Here is a 20,137-nt window from a genome sequence, read left to right as displayed (position 1 = left end):
GGGGGGAGGGATGAAAGACGAACAAAGTTTTGCAATGAATGTACCTGTGTTGCATCATGAGAGTCAACCCTTGCTTTTGTTTTCTCCTGATCATTCTGGAACATGACAACGATCAGAGAACTTGTTAGCATCATAATTCAAGTCCAGACATCAGAATAAGCCTCACCAATTGTCAACAACTCGTTAAACACACAACACTCAAGCAATAAAGACCAGATGGAAATCACCAGCATCAATTAGTTTTAGACTACTAATCTATAGCCATGTGAAGATTGAGAGCCACACCAGATGTTCTTCAAATGCACACACATCATCATTCTTGATATTCCCACAAGTCTCCTGGCATATGGCAGCAATAACATTACTGTAATCGTGCACAGAAGTGCTCAAGGATAACACCGCCTGCATCAGGTAAGGCTTGACTTTGGCAGCACATTTTTCAAGAACTTCCTCCGCCAATCTTTTTGCAATAGGTAAAACATCCTGAGTAATGATAAAATCATTTATCAGTAAAGATATATGAGTTGTAAAGAAATGTCAAAATAGAAAAAAGAAAAAGCAAAACGAAGTTATAAAATGAAATGGAAGTTCCAAGATCCCCAAGTGAACCTAGGTCTCAACAGTTAGAATAACATGAGATAGCCTTGGAGCAAGTAAAAGACAATTCCGATTAAAACCAGTTTGATCATTCTAATATCAGATTACCGGTGAAGAATAACATACCTGATTCTCCTTTTTAACGCTAGTTAAGAGTGGACAAAGAAGCTCTGTTGAGACTTCTTCACTTTCCTCTAAAACTAGAATCATAATTGTCTCCATCGAGGAAAATATGGCGTGCTGGTTATCCCTGGAAGTCAATGTAATATCATTAAAAAAACGTACGCGGAAGTACGCAAACCATGCCAAAGAGTTTCTTCATTGAACTCAACCATACAACTAACTTTCCAAAGACCAAAGCCCGCTAGTGGAATGCACATAATGCCTCAGAACATGTACTAACCATATCTTTGTGACAGTTAGTACACTCAACTTGTCAGCTGAAGCACGTAAATAAATAAACATGCATGTTCATAATTTTCTGCCCATGATCAAGATCTACATACAGGCTAGACTAACTTCAGTTTTAGATACCAGCAAGCTCAAGTATGGACACATACACCTTTCAAAACACTACTAACGCAGGCTTCCTGTGATCTATAACAGGTGTCCCTGCTGTGTGCACAGAACGATTACTTATCACTAGTTAAAACAGGGAAAAGCAAAATGAACTACCTAATAGTCCCAGACAATTTAGCACTATAGATTTAGAACCATGTTTCTGCATAGGTAACAAAATATCTACCGGTGACCACCTAAAGAAGGTTTATGCTCAACAACACAAATCAGCAGCATATCCAACACAACAAACAATGGCAATATAGTTAGGATCATGAAGATAGAAAAGAGTTGTGAGACTTTATTACCTAATGGCTTTCAGAAAATGCTGAAACATCTCAATTATCAACCCATCACATTCCAAGTCCAGCATGACTACACAGGATCGAACCTTTGCAACAGTTTCCAGTATCGAAGCTCTCTTATGATATGAGCGGCTAGAGGTATCATAGAGTTTCTCAAATGAACCAACAATCAGTTGAAAAATCTCCTGTGTGTAGAGCAGAAAGACAGAATCAGATTTGTCTTCATTAACAGCCTTGAAACAGGAAATTACAATAATTAGCTAAAGAACATAGGCTTGCTTTGTTAACCTTCATCTGATCATCTTCATAAGGAGCCTCTGGTGCTGTAATTCGTGTAATCTCACTAATGCAAGATGCCACTGATACTTTCACGTCCACATCAGGGTGGCGCAACAATTCTTTCGCAACCAATGCCTTGATTGAGGGAGTCAGAGCATTATGCATCGATTCAGATGGTGATTGCTCCACTTTGGACAGATGAATTTCAACTTTCTAAAAATAAAAAAGAAGACAAGATGAACAAAGAAGAGTGGTATAAGCCATCATTGTAACAACCAGCAACAAGAGAAGTTCTGAAACATAAAAAATCAGGCCAAAACTGAACTTCAAAAAACATAAATCTAGTATAGATCTGTCGAGCATCGTGATCAACAGTGACCTTCACAGGGAACATTAAAAAAATAAGGCTTCCTCAAGAGCAAATGGGGGATTAAAACTTCCAATTACCTTCAATTTATCTGGTTAGCAGGCAAACTAGCATTAAATTTTAAAAACCTCCAGATTTTATGCCAAGTTCACATCTTTGATTGACTAATAATTTCTATCAATTAAAAACCTTACATCCTATTCCTAACACTAAAGCTATAAATCGCACATAGTAGGGTTACAAATCACATCCAGCTTAGATGTTATAAACCCTATTAGTTAAAAACAAAGAGAAACACTATGAGAGAGAACATATCTAAAAAAAACGAGTTACTCTTGAAATAACCAAATCTCAACTGTTTCCCAAGGAAGAATTCGTCATTTCCAGGGATGAAATAACATAATTCTTCATAAGGATAAGCACAACACTAAGAAGTAGACCATTGAAACAAAAACAAAAAAAAACAACTTAAAAGCCTTCTGAAATCAGCAAAATAAAACATAAAAAGCTGCACAAGTAGTCAGGGCAAAACTCTCCTAAGAGAGAATACTTACATCCAAAATATGTAAAAGTTGATCAACAGATGAAGGTGGTTTGAGAAGCTTTTTGCCATATTCCATAAGCTGACTCTCTAGTAGTTTGTCAGCAGCAGCCATTTTCTCTATCTCTTTAGAGATCCTCAATAATCACTTTCTTCTTGCAAAATTCCACTTAAACTTCACACCATAACAAACCCTAACCCCCAAACAGGAACAGCAAAAATAAACCCTAGAAAACAAAACAAACAACAAAAACAAATATATCAAAAAAAAAAAACTCCAAATCTAGGGTTACTTAAACAAACAACAACAACATTAGCAAAACCTTCAAATAATCAGAAACCAAAGTATTTTTTTAATTTTGGAGATTACCTTGGTATCAAACTGAATTTTAAGGTTTTTCGCGCTTCTCCTCTTTTTTTTTTTTTTCTCTTTCTCTCGAGCTCTCTCGCTTTTTGACAAATACTACTAAAACTCAATTTTGAAGAGAATATAAATAATAAAACAATCCCACGGTCGGATTTCCATGGTTTTATGGATTTCAGTTGAATACCAATTTTGGAGTCCGAGAGAAATTTACGTACGTGACCTTTGTTTGTTTGGATTCTTATCTAGTGAAAACAACCACTGATGCAACTTATTTCAAGTTCAACTTTTTATTTGGTGTTTTCCGAGTGAATTTTTGTTAATGCCAACGATATTGCTACAATCGAAATCTTAACTTGAAAAACGTATAAATCACTCAGAATCTGTATTTGGTTATTTAACAAGAGATGACAGAGTATAACGGTTATAAAAACTGTTTTACGGGTTTTTGGCACGACTTCTTAGTGGCCGATACCTAACATTTATTGATATCATTATGCGAGAAATCTTGAATTAAGTGACGTAATTAAAGAACAATTTTTAAATATCGAATAATGAAAGTACACGGATCAACGATATTACCAGAACCCCGACATCGTTACATTCACCAGGAAAATTTATACCAAAAAACTAATTACAGCTTTCTTAAACAATAATGTTGTGCCGATACTTCATACAGTTCTATTTATTTTTGGTCATCATCCCTCACAAAAATGCACCAGGGGTATATGAGTAATTTTCAACTAGGCACATTAATGTTTAAAAAGATTTGTTATTGTCACGGACTTATCCTTCTTATTTAAGAACTTTCTATCAGTAATATGATTTCAACAATTTATGATTCGATTGTTTCCGTCTTCCATTTGTAGGTGGGTAGGTACATGCATTAGTCTGCTCCCCTTTCATCCTGATTAGCAAGTGATGATATCAACAGCGGTTTGGGACGAAAGCCGTTAACGTTTCTACTAAAAAAAAAAACACAGTTTCATTTCTAAGATTGTGATTAGCAGATAATTTCTAATTCTGAGTTATGAAATCTGTACTTGACATCAACAAAATGAGTATCCGAGTACGAAACCCGTCAACACCAACAATAATGAGAAAAGAAAAATCTATTTTAAATCCTCATCTGATAATACCATCCAAAGCCTTTTCCAATAGCAAGTACGAGGTCGGCTAGAGAGTAATCTCATAAAATGGACGACATAGTTTTTACGTCGGTCTGTCAAGCCTTGCACAACCCGCACTATGGCAGGCAAAAGTTAAACACACAGTAAATTGTTGACAGGGTTTCAGGTAGACTAGAGATGACAGATTCAGATTGGTACTATAGAATTTCAGTTCATCAAGAAAGTTTCTATTTCTATGAGCAGAAAGCTCAGTATTCCAACATTCGATCATTAATCTTAATAATGTTTCTCGGTTTTGACCTTACACATTCCAATGACACACGGAAAACGTGAAGAAGAATCACAAACCTAAGGAGGGTTCACACTGATCCCTAGTATATCTGCTTGAACCTACACACATGCTTATCTCTAATTGTTCCCACTTATAGCAGCAACAGCATGAGCTACCCCAGTACGAAGTAACCCGTTCTTATTTGGAATTCAAATGAGAAGCAAGACTTGACCAGCAACAACGCAATCACATTGTTGAAGCTTTAGCAAAACTAGAAAACCTGGAGAATTCATCTTGTAACAGAATCCGTGGGTCGCCTTCCTCAACCTATGAAAGAATACATAAAAACAAATAGAAAATATGGTCAGTATCGTTGCAATCATTACAGTGAGACACCCATCAAATTGATCTTAGTTCCATGAATGTCCGACAAATGGGAAGCCTTCCCTTGCATTTTCAAGTTCAAAGCAAAAGTCTAGTCAATAACAAGATTAGAAATAAAAGGGACTTAAAGATGTGTGTTATAGCTCACCAATCTCCCTTGGTCAAGAATCAGAATCTTATCCATGTTCATAACGGTGGAAATTCGATGAGCAATCGTAATCACTGTTCTGCCTTTGGTTTCACTGGATATAGCATTTTGTAGTAACTTTGCTGTTTGAGTGTCTACATTGGCAGTGCACTCATCCAAACAGAGTACCTGCCAGATTATTGTCAATTAGCATTTGAATGAGATTAAACTAATAACTTGCATCGCACACAGTTCCATTCTAAGGATTAAGTTAAAGTATTGCCTTAGAAGATTTCAACAGAGCACGAGCAAGGCACAAAAGCTGCCGTTGCCCAACAGAAAATGAAATTCCATCTTCTTTCACATGAATGTCCAAGCCTCCTGCTGCTTCAACCTCATCCTTAACATGGCATTTCTCAAGAGCCTCCCAAATTTTTGAGTCGCTTGTCACCCCGTATGGATCTATATTGTCCCTGAGATTGATGAGATAAAAACCACATGAGATACTTTAATATGAAAACAATATATAGATTGAAATTCTTTTTTTTTAATCCAAAAAGGAGTAAATCTAACACTAAATATCAATAGGAAATACAATTTCTTAGGGGTATCACCTAAGCAGTCCTTCAAACAAAAATGGGCTCTGAGGAACAACAGCAAAATGTGACCGGAGATCTCTAACAGCACTGTCAGCAATATCTACATCATCCACTATAACACACCCTCCACATATTGAATTAAGGCGAAAAAGGGCATTTATCACACTAGATTTTCCAGCACCCGTTCTTCCAATTACTCCAACCTGATCACATACCACAAGAGAGTTCGCTTATTTGGATGTCTAGTCAACACAACGGCAAGGACACTATATGTAAATACCAATTTTGAAGACAAATCCATATCAGGCTTGGATGTGTGCTGACCTGTGTCCCTCCTGCAACAGTAAAAGTAATACCCCGGAGAGCAGGTGGCGAAGATGGCAAATACCGCAAGGTGACATTTTGAAATTCAATCTTTCCTAGGAAGGGCCAATCTTTATGCAGAGGTTTGCATCCCTGGAATTCTTCTTCGGGAACATCCTTATACTAGACATAGTAGTATCACCGAAAGTAAGTTGAGAAGCAAACGAATACGCTAAAAAAAAAATCATTTCGTTTTTATGAACGACGAAAAAGAGATGAGGGCTGTTCTAAGTATATGTCAACATGTCTAGGACCTTGCACAGAAGTTCCATACCTGCAGCACCCGTTCAACAGAAACCATTTCCTTTTCTGTTTCAGTGAAACTGGATAAGAAACTGCTCAACAGAGACACAATTGGAGCCGTATACGAGAGAGCCAAGCCCACCTGAACCAATTTTTAGAATTCATCAACGGTCACCTAATCAGCTAAAAAACTGAAGATGGAATGCAGTACACGTAGGACATGGACGGAAACCGGGATATCTTACCAGTCCAGGTGTACCCAAGCTGATAGGAAAATCGGCACGGCTTCCAAGAACAGCCATCAGGGCCACGAAAGAGATTATAAATGCTGCTAGCAACTACAACATAATACTGTAAGAAACACCACAACAGAAGGTACTATAGACTACAGATATTCGTATTGATAAAACAAACATGAGTCAGATTGGTAGAAAAAGTGGAACAAACATCTACACTAGTTAAAAAGAAAACGCAATATACTACCACTGATAGCAGTTACCAAAAGCAGAAGAGTTAGTGAGGCATACTTGTAAGCGCAAAGAAAGCCATAAACTTGCGATCAACTCTGAGTACGAGGTTTTCTGATAGAATGCAATGTGATCCATGAATCTACCTAAGAAATAATCCTGTCAAGTATCATCAAATGCTGTTACTTTCAGGGTGATAAAAAATCATCTCTATCAAGATAGAATAACATACTAGACTAGTCTACTCATCTAGCAAAGAAGGAAACTTATTATGCTGGCATAATTTTGTTAAAAACATTTTACTGTGGCACGATACCGTAAGAGACTAGTCCCTGAGAACCTTCTGTTACAGGTGGAAGGTTGCACTGTTGCAGACTGCGAGTTTACTTATATTTTACCGCATTAACACTAATGAGCAAATGGTCACTGAATTTACTTTCCTTAATAGGATCACTAAATTGATTATTTTATAATCAACCAAGTATGAAGTACCCAATATCAATAAATTTTAGTGAGCTAGTCACACCATTCATCACATCACATGATAGATTGTTTATGCTCAAAAACGATAGATAACCTTTAAAAATATACCAAAAACGTAAAAACCTTCACAAGGAAAGGAGGTTTCTGTGATATATCTGCTATGAGACATTCATATTTCAATAGGCTACAACTTACGTGACTAAAGCCTACAGAATTAATAGTTTCACAGATCCCTTTTAGTTGAGAGAAAGTTGAGTATCACTAGGTACATTCATGATTAGTTGATAACTTGAAGAAGGATGTATACTTGTTACAATTCTACATTATCATATCAAAATTAACTTCTTCTTCTTCTTTTTTGATCGAATTAACTTGCTGAACAATTCATTTTACCTACCTCCGCTTTGAATGCTCTAATAGTTGATGACCCATCTAGTGTTTCTGTGAAAGATGTATAAATAGGAGAACGAGAAACACTGTCAAGCCTCCGCAGCTCACGGGATGTTGCTCTATAGTAAAACTGACAGAATTGACAACTACATGTTAGATTGACGATGGAATTTACACAGCATGTCTAGCTTTATCAACAGAAACGAAATTCTGCAGCCTCAAATACAAGATAAGCAATCACTGCAAAAGGTACACGAAAACCGCAGAATAAAGGAACGCAAGAGACGGTAGAAGAAAAATAATGAAGAAGAAAGAATAAGAACAAAATCCCCAGTAGTGAGATTGCGGGGACAAGTTTGGTATAGACAAAAATAGACATAAAATATGAAAGAGGGTACCAAGGCAACTTCAGTCCCAATAAACTGATAACATGTCGCAGAACATTACAGTACACTATATGTATGGAATAATATCAAGAGAGAGCAAGTCAAGCACACGGCGCCACCAAATACAATTACGACCTACTGAAGTGGAACCATAGCTACACAAATATGAGTTATTGCACGAGTACCTGTAACTTGCTGTAAATATACCACAGCGGCAGTAGCAGAAGCAAAAATATGACCTGCAGAATCCACCAATCGCAGAACTCATACATTATAGCTAGAGAGAGGAAAAATAAGAACTCAACAAAGGGAGCTCCACCATCACTTTATTGTAGTTATTTTCTTTTTATATGAAGGAATGAATGTCATACTATTGGTCAATAGTGTGTCGAAGGAAAAAATATGGCTACCTGTACATATGATAATACTACTGCGATGCCCACGAGGCCAACAAAATTAGCTAAGAGAATGTTAAGAATGAAGGGAAGAGAGTCATCAATCATGTATAGATCTGATGACAATCTGCACGAAAATAGAAATCAATCCATAAAACAAGATTGTAGTGGAGTTATTAAGGTTTCTCAAACATATATCATCCCACCTGTTCAGCAACCGTCCAGTTGGTGTCCTATCAAAGAAATTTACAGGTGCACTGATCAATTTGTTTAGAAGGTCACTGTGCACCTGAACTGCAGCTCTTAGACCTCCAAATGCAAAAGAGAACGCCCTTACCAAGGTTAAGAGAGAATTCGAGAGACAGAAGACAGAGAGAACTACCTGTAAAATTGTAAAAATAATCTCATGATTAGTCTGAACGAAAATTTCCCTACTCTTGAACTTTATAGCATGGATAATCCTAGTTGATATCCATGATCCATCTATTGAATCGTTGAGAAAGTAAATATCATTCTACCTAGTATCACTATGCTGATTACCAGATAAAAGGATGTGGAATAGTTAGCTTTGTGCCTCCCCGTAACCGAATCAACCCAGTATGATAACCACAAATCATTTCCATTACGTGACACTTGCATTAAAACAGCCGAGATACAAATTATAATAACCACTGGCCAGCTGGAAAATTTGGCATATGCTCTGCAAGATGCAGACTGATCAGCGTATGTTAAAAAATTCAAAGCATGAGAACCTAGTTACGTATATTATGACAGGTCAACTGAAAACTGCACTAACGTTGAATCTTAACACCATAATAAAACCTATTTCGTGAACTTCCGAACAGAAATGTCTACATGATACTCCTTTCTTTAGTGATTACGGAAACAGATTCATCCATATATACCTTACAATGATTATAATCACCCTAAGATGTACAGACAAGGAAGACACTGTACCCTTTTATGATATTTACCCACTTTTGCATATTGTGGAATGTAGCACTCACTTATATACGCTGAGTTCAACTTTGCCCTCCTTTCTCAGCTCTGCTTCAATGAATTCTTGTGGTTCATCCTGAGCAGTTGCGGTGTTTCCTTGCAGCAGGACCTCATATTTTCTATCAAGTGAAACCCAGACATTACTATCCTGCCGTGCAAATTGGGACGCTGAATCCATTGATTCTTCAAACGATGAGACTACTACATGCGGAGAGACTGAGTATTCAGCCAAACTTCCTGCCCATTTGACTTCTCCTTTGTCCATAATAACAATCATGTCAGCAGATTGCATTGCCTGTTGGGTTAAAATAAAAAACATATGATTCCTTTGTTTCTCATATTTCCTGAAAGTATTAAGACAAATTTTGACTATCACAAAAACACTGGGTCAGGTCAAGCCAACTTGGTAACATGAACATTTCACCTTTGTTTCAAACTAACCATTCAAAGAAACCGAGATAAAACTTAGCTAAAAGTTTAACTAACTAATAAGTATGTTTCAATGTTAACCAAGGACGGCGATCCATATTTTCAATTTGCTCAATAAATTCCAAGCCAGCAATAGTGAAGATCTTTGATTAGATGTCAATAAGCCTACCTTGCAACAAATCGCAATCTGCCGAAAACCTTAAAAGTGACTCGTATTATCTCCCAAACAATGTGACAATTTTTTGCATAAGGGTATTTATGGTACCATAATATATTAATCGACATCTAAACTGTGGTACATTTGCTTTCACATAATAGACCCTCATATTTAGAAGAATGGAGAAATAAAAGACTACAAAGTACATAATAAATAATATGAAAAATCACTCTTTCTGTAATATAGCCAGGTATGAAACACTGGAACTAAGCATGCTAGTACCAGTAAATATCGAGTTTTCAAAACCCACCATTAGCTTATTCATTAATAACGTAGTAAAAATAGAGGACGGAATGGTCAACCTGAACATTATGAGTACAGAGGACACGTGTCTGCCTATTCATTAAAGGTCCCAAAATGGCTCTGTATAAAATCCAGGAAGCAACTTGAGTATCAACTGCGCTGAGAACATCATCTAGCATAAATATATCCGCACCAGAGTACACAGCCCTATAGATAACTTGACTTAATCAGTAACTTGAGAAAAAATTGTACAAAAATAAATCTAACAATGAGTTAATAAGAGGAGCTTTTACCTCGCGAGTGAAAGACGTGCTTTCTGTCCACCTGATAAATTGACTCCCTTCTCCCCTATATAAGCTAGGTCACCTCCAACCATCAAGGAAATATCAACATCAAGAGTGCATGCTTGTAGCACTTCTGCATATCTACAAAAAGCGGAGAGGAAAATATAAATCAAGAGCAAATAAGTGAGCTTCCTATGATGACTTTATGCTAAGGAGTTCAGTAACAACAAAATATGTACCTTCTGACTACTATTCATATTAACAACTCTAATGAACAGAATTTTCATCCTATTAAGATGTATTTCAAGTTTGCACGTGTACCTTTTCGCATCATACTCCCTTCCAAACAAAATATTGTCACGCACAGTGCCCGACAATATCCACGGGACCTACAGTTGCAATTAGTAACAACCAGCATAAGGGTACTGCAGTAATAGCCATATTCCACTTATTAGCCAACTTCTTCCGAGTACAAAAAGTAGAACCTGTGACGCATACGCTATTGACCCAAATGAGTGTATTCTTCCACGAACAAGCCGAGTTTCTCCAAGAATTGAATTTAACAAGGATGATTTCCCAGAACCTACCTGGAGGCATGGGCCCGAAAAAGCATGTGCGTAAGTATGCAACAAATCTACAAAATGAATTCTATCATAAAAATACAATGATCACATTTCAGTAGTGATTAACATATGCTGGCGTAAAGAAAGTCTTATGATTTGTGATTCACCTTATCAATTTAATTACCTATTCCCAACAATGAGATTGCTCTACCATAAACTCTGATAAATTACTGCGATCTACTAATACCATGTATGCAAAATAAGAATTACGACAGTGATTAGAAAATGTTATGTGCTACAGTGTTGGTGTGCAATTTGTAATATAGAAAGTAATATGAACCAGTAACATCGGTCTACCTCTCCGATTACTACAACAAGTGATCCCTTGGGAAGGTCCAGAGTTATCGCATTCAGCACAGAGCTACATTCCTCACCGTTGATGTTCAACCATGTACATGATGCATCTCGGATGATAACCGCCATATGATCAAAATCAATATCAACCAAGGGGTTGAAGAGAAATTTAGATGACGGGTCAGCTGTGAGTACCCGTTGAGAAATATGCTCGGGACATGAGAGAAATTTAGCCAATCTCCTAGTAGATATGATAGCCTGAAAGGTATAACGGAAGTGTCAGAAATTTTAAAAGAATAGCACGCCAGCTAGAATGAGCAATTAAACTTTAACAACAGGACATGGAAAACTCACATCAATCAACCCATTAATGACCCATGGGAACGAATTTAACGGAGAGATCAAGGTATTGAAAAGAGAGAGACATGTGAAAACCTGTAAATAAGGAATTGAATTATTTAAATGAATGCACATTATAAAAATAATTATTAGCAAGGAAATTCATCAAAATTACCGTTGCGGCATTGAGTGAATGCCCTGTCAACACAAAGAGTCCAAATGTGAACAGCGAAAAGAGTGTTGGTGTGGTTGCCCAAAAGAATACACACCATGCATCCAAATACTTCCTGGTCTGATAGAGATGGCTAAAAATATTGGAACTTATTTGACAGATTTACACAATGAATGAACTGAAGCAAACAAAGAGTTCCCTATTATCAATGTTAATCCAAACAATCGAAAGAACGGTTTTCATACAGATAAATACTTCACTTCCAGGGATCTGGCCACCCTTAAACGATCTGCAAACAAAAGCTCCCATCCATACATCTTCAATGTACGGATATAAGTCAAAAGTTCTCCTGCTTTTCTGATTCTGCCCAAGTTACATGTTGGGAACGAATTATTAAAATGCATAATAGGTGGTGTGTGCTAGATTTTTCTCAGCTACATGATGGAGAAGTAACAGATGAACTTTTAACCAGTACGTAGTTTATGAATGGTAAAAATAGATGCATGACTATCGTATGTCCCATTAGTAGTTTTTCCATTGGTTGGTATAATGCAACTTCCACTGATCAGTAAACAACTTTTACTCCCTGCTTAGGGGAGCAGGAAACCATGCCTCATACAGGCGCTTCATTATTGAATGGAATGTACTTTCTACATCTAAAAACCTGACACCTCTGAGTCAGCCATGATTTTCTCTCATTACGATAATAAAGTTCAACTTGCAACAGTAAATGTTATCATAAACAACCTACAATTGTTTCATAATAAAGATCATCGTCTACTCCTTCAGTCCCATAATCTATCAACAGACGTTACATAAACTAACTCAGACATAAAACAAACACATCTTTAAGATATACTCAGGACATGCTACAAAAAAGCGAAAGCAGTTTGACACTCCAACTGTTGCCTACATTGCCTAAAGAGAAGGTTGACCTCCTAGTCATGCTTGATTGTTAAACCAACTAATGCTTCTTATGAACTGGCACACTTTTACACCAACAGTTCCAAAGATAAAGAGATGTGCTTCATTGTGCAAACCAAAAAGAAGATTTAGATCCTATTCCTTCAGATTAAAGATGGCAAAGAACGCATTTCACAAAGCCCTTCAAATAAGAACATTATCAACGCTCGAAGGAATATAACATAGAACAAGTAAATCTACCTTTCATCCTTTTGTTTCATCATTTCCTCCGTTGCTCTTGCGATCAAAGTAGAGAGCCATTTGTTTACTGCGATTGAAAATTCGTAACTTCAGAAAAAGTGTCCAAGGACCACGACTTATGCCCCTTTTAGTAATAACAGTCAACAATAACAGCACTTTAACAAATCTAACGACAGTTCATCAGATTTCTAGTCATATTTTCTACAGAACCAGAAGCATACCAGGTATTAGCAACACCGTTATTGTGATTCCAGAAAGGAAAGCAAATTTGACTTGAGTGTACAGTAGATACAGTGCCACTCCAATTTGTAAAGGCAGACTGCAATGCCAACAAGAGTATTTTATAACGGGTAAGCCATTTAACGAAAAGGCATAACTGTGGATGACAGGGGGAGCAAAAGACTAATACCACTTCAGTGAGAAATTTGTAAATATCAAACAGATACCAAATATAAAATCAAACAGATACCAAATATAAAAAATGGGTATTATGCGCTTTCAAGGTTATAGGATGTCGAATGAGCATAATCTGCACCTCGATGACCAACCAGGGAACAACCTTTGAGATTAACATGAGCTACAAAACACCATGAAGCAGTAAGGTTCCTTCCTTCCAGAGTACATAGAAGTAGCCTAACTTTCGATGACTATATTTAGAGCATAAAAAGATGGTCATTGAGTACTACTCGCACAGGTTCTAACTCCCGACAAAACCCTGAACTGTAAGTGTAAAAATTACAACATCTACCAACTTCCAATTCTTTTAATCTACTAGCCCACCAACAACCAAACGAACTTTTGATTAATTCTGGTAATCGATCCTCTCGTAACCTTCTGGCTACATCCCTTTGTACTCCTTTTTTATCAATATTTTTCTCAATCTATCCAACAACAAAAAGAAAAATATTTACGAGCTTCGTCTAAAAACTAGCAAGGAAATTGGAAGGCATGTGACAGTCCTATGCCATCAGCAAATAATAATTTCTGTATAAATAAATCTAAGGAACTTTGTGGAATGCTTTAAACCGGAACCCTAGGTATGTCAGATCCAATGAGAAAGCTAGAAGGAAGGATAAAAAGGTTATAAACACATTAAAAAAACCACTACGCTACTGCTCCACCAAGTCTTAAAGCATACACATAAACTACAGAGAAGCAAAAGAAAGAGAACCAGAGTAGGACGAACAAAAACATCATCCCATGTATCCAACATGCATATGAAAAACAGTTGTTAGAATTTCAGTGCTTAGAGTTGAGCTTAACTTTCAACTCCCAAGGTAATAGTGAAAAATGACCGTACCTCCACATATCATGGAAGCTGTTAAACAGGTTCACTGTTCGATCAGCATCCACAGACATGAATGTCTGAATTTCACCTTCAGAAAATTTTGAGCGTTCTGCAAGGCTAATGCTGAGGCACTGGAAAAAGGGTAGCCAAAAAAACTGTTGGTAACCAGTTCAGTTAATAAACTTAACTATGTGCTCACAAAATTCAGAAAAATAAACCTACTTTGGACATTTGAATAAAAAATACTTACAACGGAAGCAATCATTGACTTACCTTGTGATACATAATTGTCATTATACTGGACCTTAGCTTTAGTTTTAGTTTCGCCAGGAGAAAAGTATATTGTGTATCCATGAACGACCTGTGGGTTGAGGAGAATATATGTTAGTCAAAGTATTAAAACACCTGAGTATATAAAAGAATTGGCATGTATTCATATGTTTCAGTTGGCAAGTCTCCAGATCAACTAACCAAAACATTCAATTAAAACAAATAATCTGGTCAGTTAAAGAAGTACAGGAAAGAAATATACATATGTTTCAGTTTTCCTGAAAACTAAAGCAATATACTGATGATATTCAGTTCTTTAACAGACTTCAGAGTAGTTCTAAATAATCTCTATTCTCAAATAAAGGTATGGAGTGTAATTGTCCTTAACTCTAGCTTCCCTGTCCATTACAATGGTCTACTCATTTTCTTCTACATCCTTTGTATCTTCTTTCTGTCTACAAGTTTTACCCTTAAGAATTTTCATTCATTCACCAAACACGAGGTGCAGTTTCATCGGACTGCTACTCGACATCAACTCAGCTTCTTTTAAGATCCCAGGATCTCATAGAAGAGACATGTGTTCTTACCACTCTAATACTACAAATATTTAACCATCGATCTCTAGTCAGATTCCAAGCTATTCCCTGCTTTGCTACATCATTTCAGATCGTTTTTACCAGAAGAAAGTTATAACATCAAACTTGTTTTTATTGAATTCTTTTTAAAAGTGATTTGCAATCTTAAAATACCCATGTTACTTACGAACTACTGCAGAATTGATGTTCTAACACATGGCATACTAGAGTTTACAAAATTTGTTACGTATATTTGCTAAATATTAAACTCAAATATTGATAAAGGGCTGAATGTGACTTGTAAAGAAGGAATTAAGTATTATTAAGAGAATATGACAAGTTCATTTTAAGCAACTGGTGTTTCTGTTGCAAGTTTTCAAACAGGCAGCAAACTAAAAGAAAATATTAATAACTCAAGAAGGTTGTTTATTATTTTGGGAACGTCTTAAAGATAAAAGATGGAGTTTAAAACACATAAAAGATCAGATATGAGAATGACGGCATCAAAATATTATTGTAAATGCTAAAGAAGAAAAGTACTTAATGATGGATGTAAGGCCCAAGGAAATGGCAAGAACGTAGCCATCCAAATGCCCAGAACCTGAATATATTAAAGACATCAACACCAAACTATTGTCAGTCATTGCTCACATCACAGAAGTAAAGAAACTGAAAATAGTCAGGTAGTTGAGAATTATACATTGAACCCTATCAAATGAGACAATATATTTTGTATATTTCACCGCATTTTTAGAGAAAAAGACAGGACCAAAGGATTCTAGACCTTCTAGCTGCCTTGAAAGTGTGAAAAGACTGACAGCGCAAAAAACTTGGAAAATAACAAGATCCTGATGCACAAGACTGTTTAGTATTGGAAACTATGTGAGTAAAAGTTTAAGACTCCTAGCAAATACTCGCTGAGTCAGTCCAAGCAGTCCGATAAAAGGCTGAAACTTAAGGCAATAAAGACTAAATAAAATGAGGAAACTGGAAAATTTCCCGCTACCGAAAGAACAGATTAATTAGGGGTCGCAAGGAAAATGGTTCTCAGGAAGTAGTCAGTAGACTCAGAACTATCCAGCATAGACATCAACAAGCATTTTAGGATGTAAGCAATTTCCTGATTTCTCAAAGAAGTCTGGTGGAGATACACAGTTAAAAGAGCATCCTTGGCTAATTCATATCTCCAGCCTTCTCACAGGAATGGATACAAAAGTCAAGATCTAATTAACAGCCTTATAAAATTTTAATAAAGTTATGGAGATTCAGATGCAATGACTATTCTTCTCATTCAAGATTTTCTGACTTAGACAAAACAATCTCCTCAAGAGAGATTTCGTAAGTGCCCAAATTTTATTCAAAAAAAGTAAGAAAATCACAGTGTAGACATGACATGACCACATGGACAAAATTGCAAAATATTACAAAGAATCAGTTTCCCCCTTTAGAGCATTAAAGAATTTACATACATGCATAAAATAGCTACACTAACTATTGAAATAAAAATAGAACTAATGGAAAGGAAGTCAAGTATTACAACACCTTGTTGAAGAAACCAAATAAGTCTATTCAGAAGTAGTGGTCCCACAAAACCAAGACAGTCATTCACTACCTGCATATAATTGCAATACCCAGTAAAACATTTGAAATAGATACAGCATCACAATGATAGTTTAAAGAGCACAAAGACATCATGCATAATTAGCATAGTTTATATATGCAAGCTAAAACCAATGATGTATCCAACAAGGATGCCCTATGCGTGACTTTCTTCAACTCAAACAACTCTGCAGTAATACTCTAGACGAACATAGTAACACTACCCAACCAAAAGTTCATTCAAAACAAATTGTAAGATCTTGTTAAGTCAGGGAGCTCTAGGATTTTCATTTTGCCAGCCTATAACATTTGATTACACTGATAAAAATTGGAAAAATTGTTTTTACGAAGTAGGGACTCGTTACAAGGAAAACTGAACTACAGTATCCTTCATGATTATATGTGATGAACATGAAACATTGTTAATTTGTAAATACAAGACACTAAAACTGAACCATGGGAGAAAATGACTGTGGAAGTATTACCTTTAATAAACCAAGATACATATATTGCCAGCCATATGTATAACAAATTGCTCTAAACAATGAAGGATGTGTTTTATGGTCCCTCTGTTCAGCTACCCAACTTTCTAGCAGAGCACTATAGCAGGAAGATGTGTTCAGTTCAATCGGTGGTTGGATTAAGTCATCATAGCCAAGCTGCTTCATCACTCCAATATCCATTACTGAGTTGATAGACTTGAAAGTAAGATGATACCAAAAGCTACGAAAAATTCCAGTCTATGAAACAAAAGCACACATTCAGTGTTGATACTTATAGACACACATGAAAAGAATCTAAAAGATTCTTAGTTATGACGACAGGGGCCTTTGGGTATATACTGAATTCACACTCAATCTTATTCCCAACCACCCCAGCTCTAAGATCTCCAACCAACGGTCATATAAAAAGTACACAAGTCGAATAGACTCTTTTTCAATTAGCACCCTAACTGCAACCAGCAAGTTCATCTGATCAGGAACTAACGTCACATTTTTTTATGCAGGTTTGGTGTTACGAAGAGAGGGTTTATTTCTCTTTCTGTTCAATACGAACATGTTGCAATTACTTCAAACTATTTGAAAGGATTGGACCTACAAGCAGGAGAAAGACTTACAAAATCTCCAACACTGCACTCTTCTAACTCTATGTTGCTAGAAACAAGTGGATCTTCCAATAATTCAAGTTTCCTAGAAACATGAATTCAAGTAAAAAACACGAATTCAAGATGGTAAACTCAAACACATAAAAATTTGATGGAAAGAAGAAAGTACTACCTGCTTCCATTGGAGGTTCTCATTACTCTGACAGTGTTAAGGAATACACCAAAGAAGATAACCACCAGTGTAGAAAAACTCTCTTTAAGCCATCTAGTTACCTGTCACATAGAGTTTCTGGTATAAAATTTGCCATTCTATGGTAGACTACCTGATTTTAGGATCAAGCAAATTACATTTGAAATAACTCATCAAAGGTCTTAAAGGCCTTATAGATTCTCAATTTTTGCCTCAAGATAATCATTATGCTGGTTTCTAGATTCTTTTTAACATGACAACCAGCAACTTATCAAGTCACTTACTGCCAATTTCTAGTCTTTCATGCACAGATATTCTCAATCAGCATTCTGCATCGGATATTAATCTAAAATTTTAAAAACAGTACCTCGTGCGATGAGAAAACCATTACTAAATAAGGAAACTCAAATAGAGCTTTTGCTATCCACCAAAAGCAGAGCACCCGGTTGCAGAAAATAGAGCACCAGTAGTCATACTTCCAGTGTGGCATAATGACTGCCTACAGCGCACAAATGGAACAAGGAATGGTTAAGTTCGAGGAAAAAACAGCAAATTTATCCCCACCATGCAAGGATTTTGAATAGCAAGACATTACTACCAATAAAATCTCACCCAGACTAAGAATTGGGAACATCTGAACATCCACTGATGATAGAGAGTAATTTTCCCTTGAAAAGCTTTCGTTGAAAGTAAAACAATATCATACATGGATAGGCATGCTCCAACAGCGGGTAAGACACTAAAAAGGAAGACCTCTAAACGGCTCATTCCAGCATCCTACAAGAAAGGAAAGAAAAAAAACTATAATAGAGTAAAAATTTCTCAATTAGCAAACATCTCCGACTTGGAAAACACAAATGTCTAACACTGTATTATATAAGTGCAAACTAAAACCTATAATTTCCAAAGTAGACCAATGAAAACATTTTCAGTGAAATGCTTAACCAAAACGAAAATAAACTCTGAGGAATATCATTCATACCCTACTATATCTAACTGAAGCATTCCTCCGGATAATTCCAAGTACAACAATTATAATTACAGTCACCAAATTTGGTCCAAAACCTAGCACTGTATGTAATGTTAAGAAACACAACTTAAAACAGCAAATAGAAATAGAAAAACATTGAAATAAAAAATTTAAGAAAAGGATATATATTATCCAAACACTCTAAATTTCCATTACGATCATCAGCAACCTGTATCAAAATCGTCACAAAAAGAAAAGAAGGAAAAAATATCAGTAGAAAATCAGTGATCAATGAAGCAGATAACATCAATTTCTACAACAAAAAACTGAAAGATTATAATATCAACAATCTTACATTTGGATTTTTAGGGCAAATGAAATTCACAATGTCCATTGGTTTTTCTTTTTTCAGCAGAAAAAACTGTGACGAAAAAAGTACTGCAGCAGAGAGAAAAGAGCGGTTCTTCCAAGCACTGGTATAATTTTGCTGTATATTGAAAACAGCGCTTAAACATTTTTTGTATTAAATGCGGGTCCCACATGAATAGTTTGAAACCGTTAGATGATATTTGATGAGTCGACTAGTCTTTCTTGACTGTATTGTTGGTTCCACGTGTTCTTTTGTTTTCTAATAAATCGAAAATATGCATTTTTTAAAATGGTAATACAAATAGTTTTAGTTTAAGTCGATAATAATAAGGTACATTTGGAAGAGAATCGCATGTTTGTCATTCTGTCTGCTCGTGGCCACTAGTGGAAGTGCGGACTGAGTGAGGGTGAAAGTTATTTTGTAGTGGGATGTCCACTACACCCTCACAAAGATGGATGGGTTATTATTGTGGGGCCCCAATCCAATGGATACCGGTCATTCATGACCAATTTTAAAAACTCTTTATCTAAAATAATTTGGTGATGACCAAATAACTCTTATTTAATTAGTGTTAATTTTATTTAACTAGTTAATGGTTAAATTAATAAATTTTGTTATATGCTTGGTGAATTTTGGAACTAAGTTTGAAAGTTTTTGTGGGAAGAAAAATTAGAGAGAAGAAAAAAAGAAAAAATTTGGAGATTTTTTTCAAAACCTAGATTTTGGTTCACTCAACCAAAATGAATGAAACCAGTTA

At 36.0% G+C, this 20,137-nt stretch overlaps 2 protein-coding genes across 5 annotated transcripts in view; both read right to left on the bottom strand.

Moving 5' to 3' along the window:
* LOC113321346 (triadin-like) overlaps positions 1–3,104 on the bottom strand; it is an 8,401-nt gene extending 5,297 nt beyond the window's left edge. For both annotated transcript variants that reach the window (XM_026569239.1, XM_026569240.1), the window contains exons 1-7: positions 3,018–3,104; positions 2,661–2,874; positions 1,749–1,952; positions 1,464–1,645; positions 724–847; positions 286–483; positions 45–95 (exon numbers count right to left, since the gene is read on the bottom strand). In XM_026569239.1, the coding sequence (XP_026425024.1) occupies positions 45–95; positions 286–483; positions 724–847; positions 1,464–1,645; positions 1,749–1,952; positions 2,661–2,762 (861 nt within the window). In that variant the 5' untranslated portion in view covers positions 2,763–2,874; positions 3,018–3,104. The remainder of the gene's footprint in view (positions 1–44; positions 96–285; positions 484–723; positions 848–1,463; positions 1,646–1,748; positions 1,953–2,660; positions 2,875–3,017) is intronic.
* A 1,215-nt stretch (positions 3,105–4,319) lies between these two features.
* Positions 4,320–19,479, bottom strand: LOC113321345 (ABC transporter C family member 13-like). 3 transcript variants are annotated; one of them, XM_026569235.1, is made up of 36 exons: positions 19,366–19,479; positions 19,196–19,239; positions 19,023–19,113; positions 18,653–18,817; positions 18,408–18,539; positions 18,023–18,123; positions 17,863–17,935; positions 17,231–17,485; positions 16,689–16,758; positions 15,687–15,747; positions 14,575–14,662; positions 14,314–14,432; positions 13,235–13,332; positions 13,014–13,080; positions 12,095–12,212; positions 11,853–11,969; positions 11,693–11,773; positions 11,342–11,596; positions 10,907–11,008; positions 10,743–10,810; positions 10,431–10,562; positions 10,197–10,344; positions 9,257–9,543; positions 8,790–8,949; positions 8,456–8,631; positions 8,265–8,376; positions 8,040–8,093; positions 7,476–7,598; positions 6,656–6,754; positions 6,374–6,466; positions 6,160–6,270; positions 5,847–6,008; positions 5,538–5,725; positions 5,207–5,396; positions 4,945–5,112; positions 4,320–4,739 (listed from the first exon to the last, which is right to left on the bottom strand). In XM_026569235.1, the coding sequence occupies exons 1-36, from the start codon at positions 19,402–19,404 to the stop codon at positions 4,659–4,661; spliced, it is 4,428 nt and encodes a 1,475-aa protein (XP_026425020.1). In that variant the 5' UTR covers positions 19,405–19,479; the 3' UTR covers positions 4,320–4,658. The 3 variants fall into 3 exon arrangements, with proteins under 3 accessions (XP_026425020.1, XP_026425022.1, XP_026425023.1); XM_026569237.1 differs by lacking the exons at positions 19,023–19,113; positions 19,196–19,239; positions 19,366–19,479 and having other exon boundaries at positions 18,408–18,535; positions 18,653–18,811; XM_026569238.1 differs by lacking the exons at positions 17,863–17,935; positions 18,653–18,817; positions 19,023–19,113; positions 19,196–19,239; positions 19,366–19,479 and having other exon boundaries at positions 18,408–18,427.
* Between the last annotated feature and the right edge of the window lie 658 nt (positions 19,480–20,137).

Source organism: Papaver somniferum, chromosome 11 (assembly GCF_003573695.1).
Source record: "Papaver somniferum cultivar HN1 chromosome 11, ASM357369v1, whole genome shotgun sequence".
In the NCBI taxonomy this organism is placed as follows: domain Eukaryota; kingdom Viridiplantae; phylum Streptophyta; class Magnoliopsida; order Ranunculales; family Papaveraceae; genus Papaver; species Papaver somniferum.
Note: the sequence above shows the minus strand (reverse complement) of the source record. Positions and strands in the feature narration are given on the sequence as shown.

Coding starts and splice junctions, on each gene's coding strand:
- LOC113321345 (XM_026569235.1), bottom strand. CDS start 19,404: ATGGACATTGTGAATTTCATTTGCCCTAAAAATCCAAAT. Junction 17,936..18,022: donor AGAACCTCCAATGGAAGCAG/GTAGTACTTTCT, acceptor TCATGTTTCTAG/GAAACTTGAATTATTGGAAG. Junction 11,774..11,852: donor ATTCACTCAATGCCGCAACG/GTAATTTTGATG, acceptor CCTTATTTACAG/GTTTTCACATGTCTCTCTCT.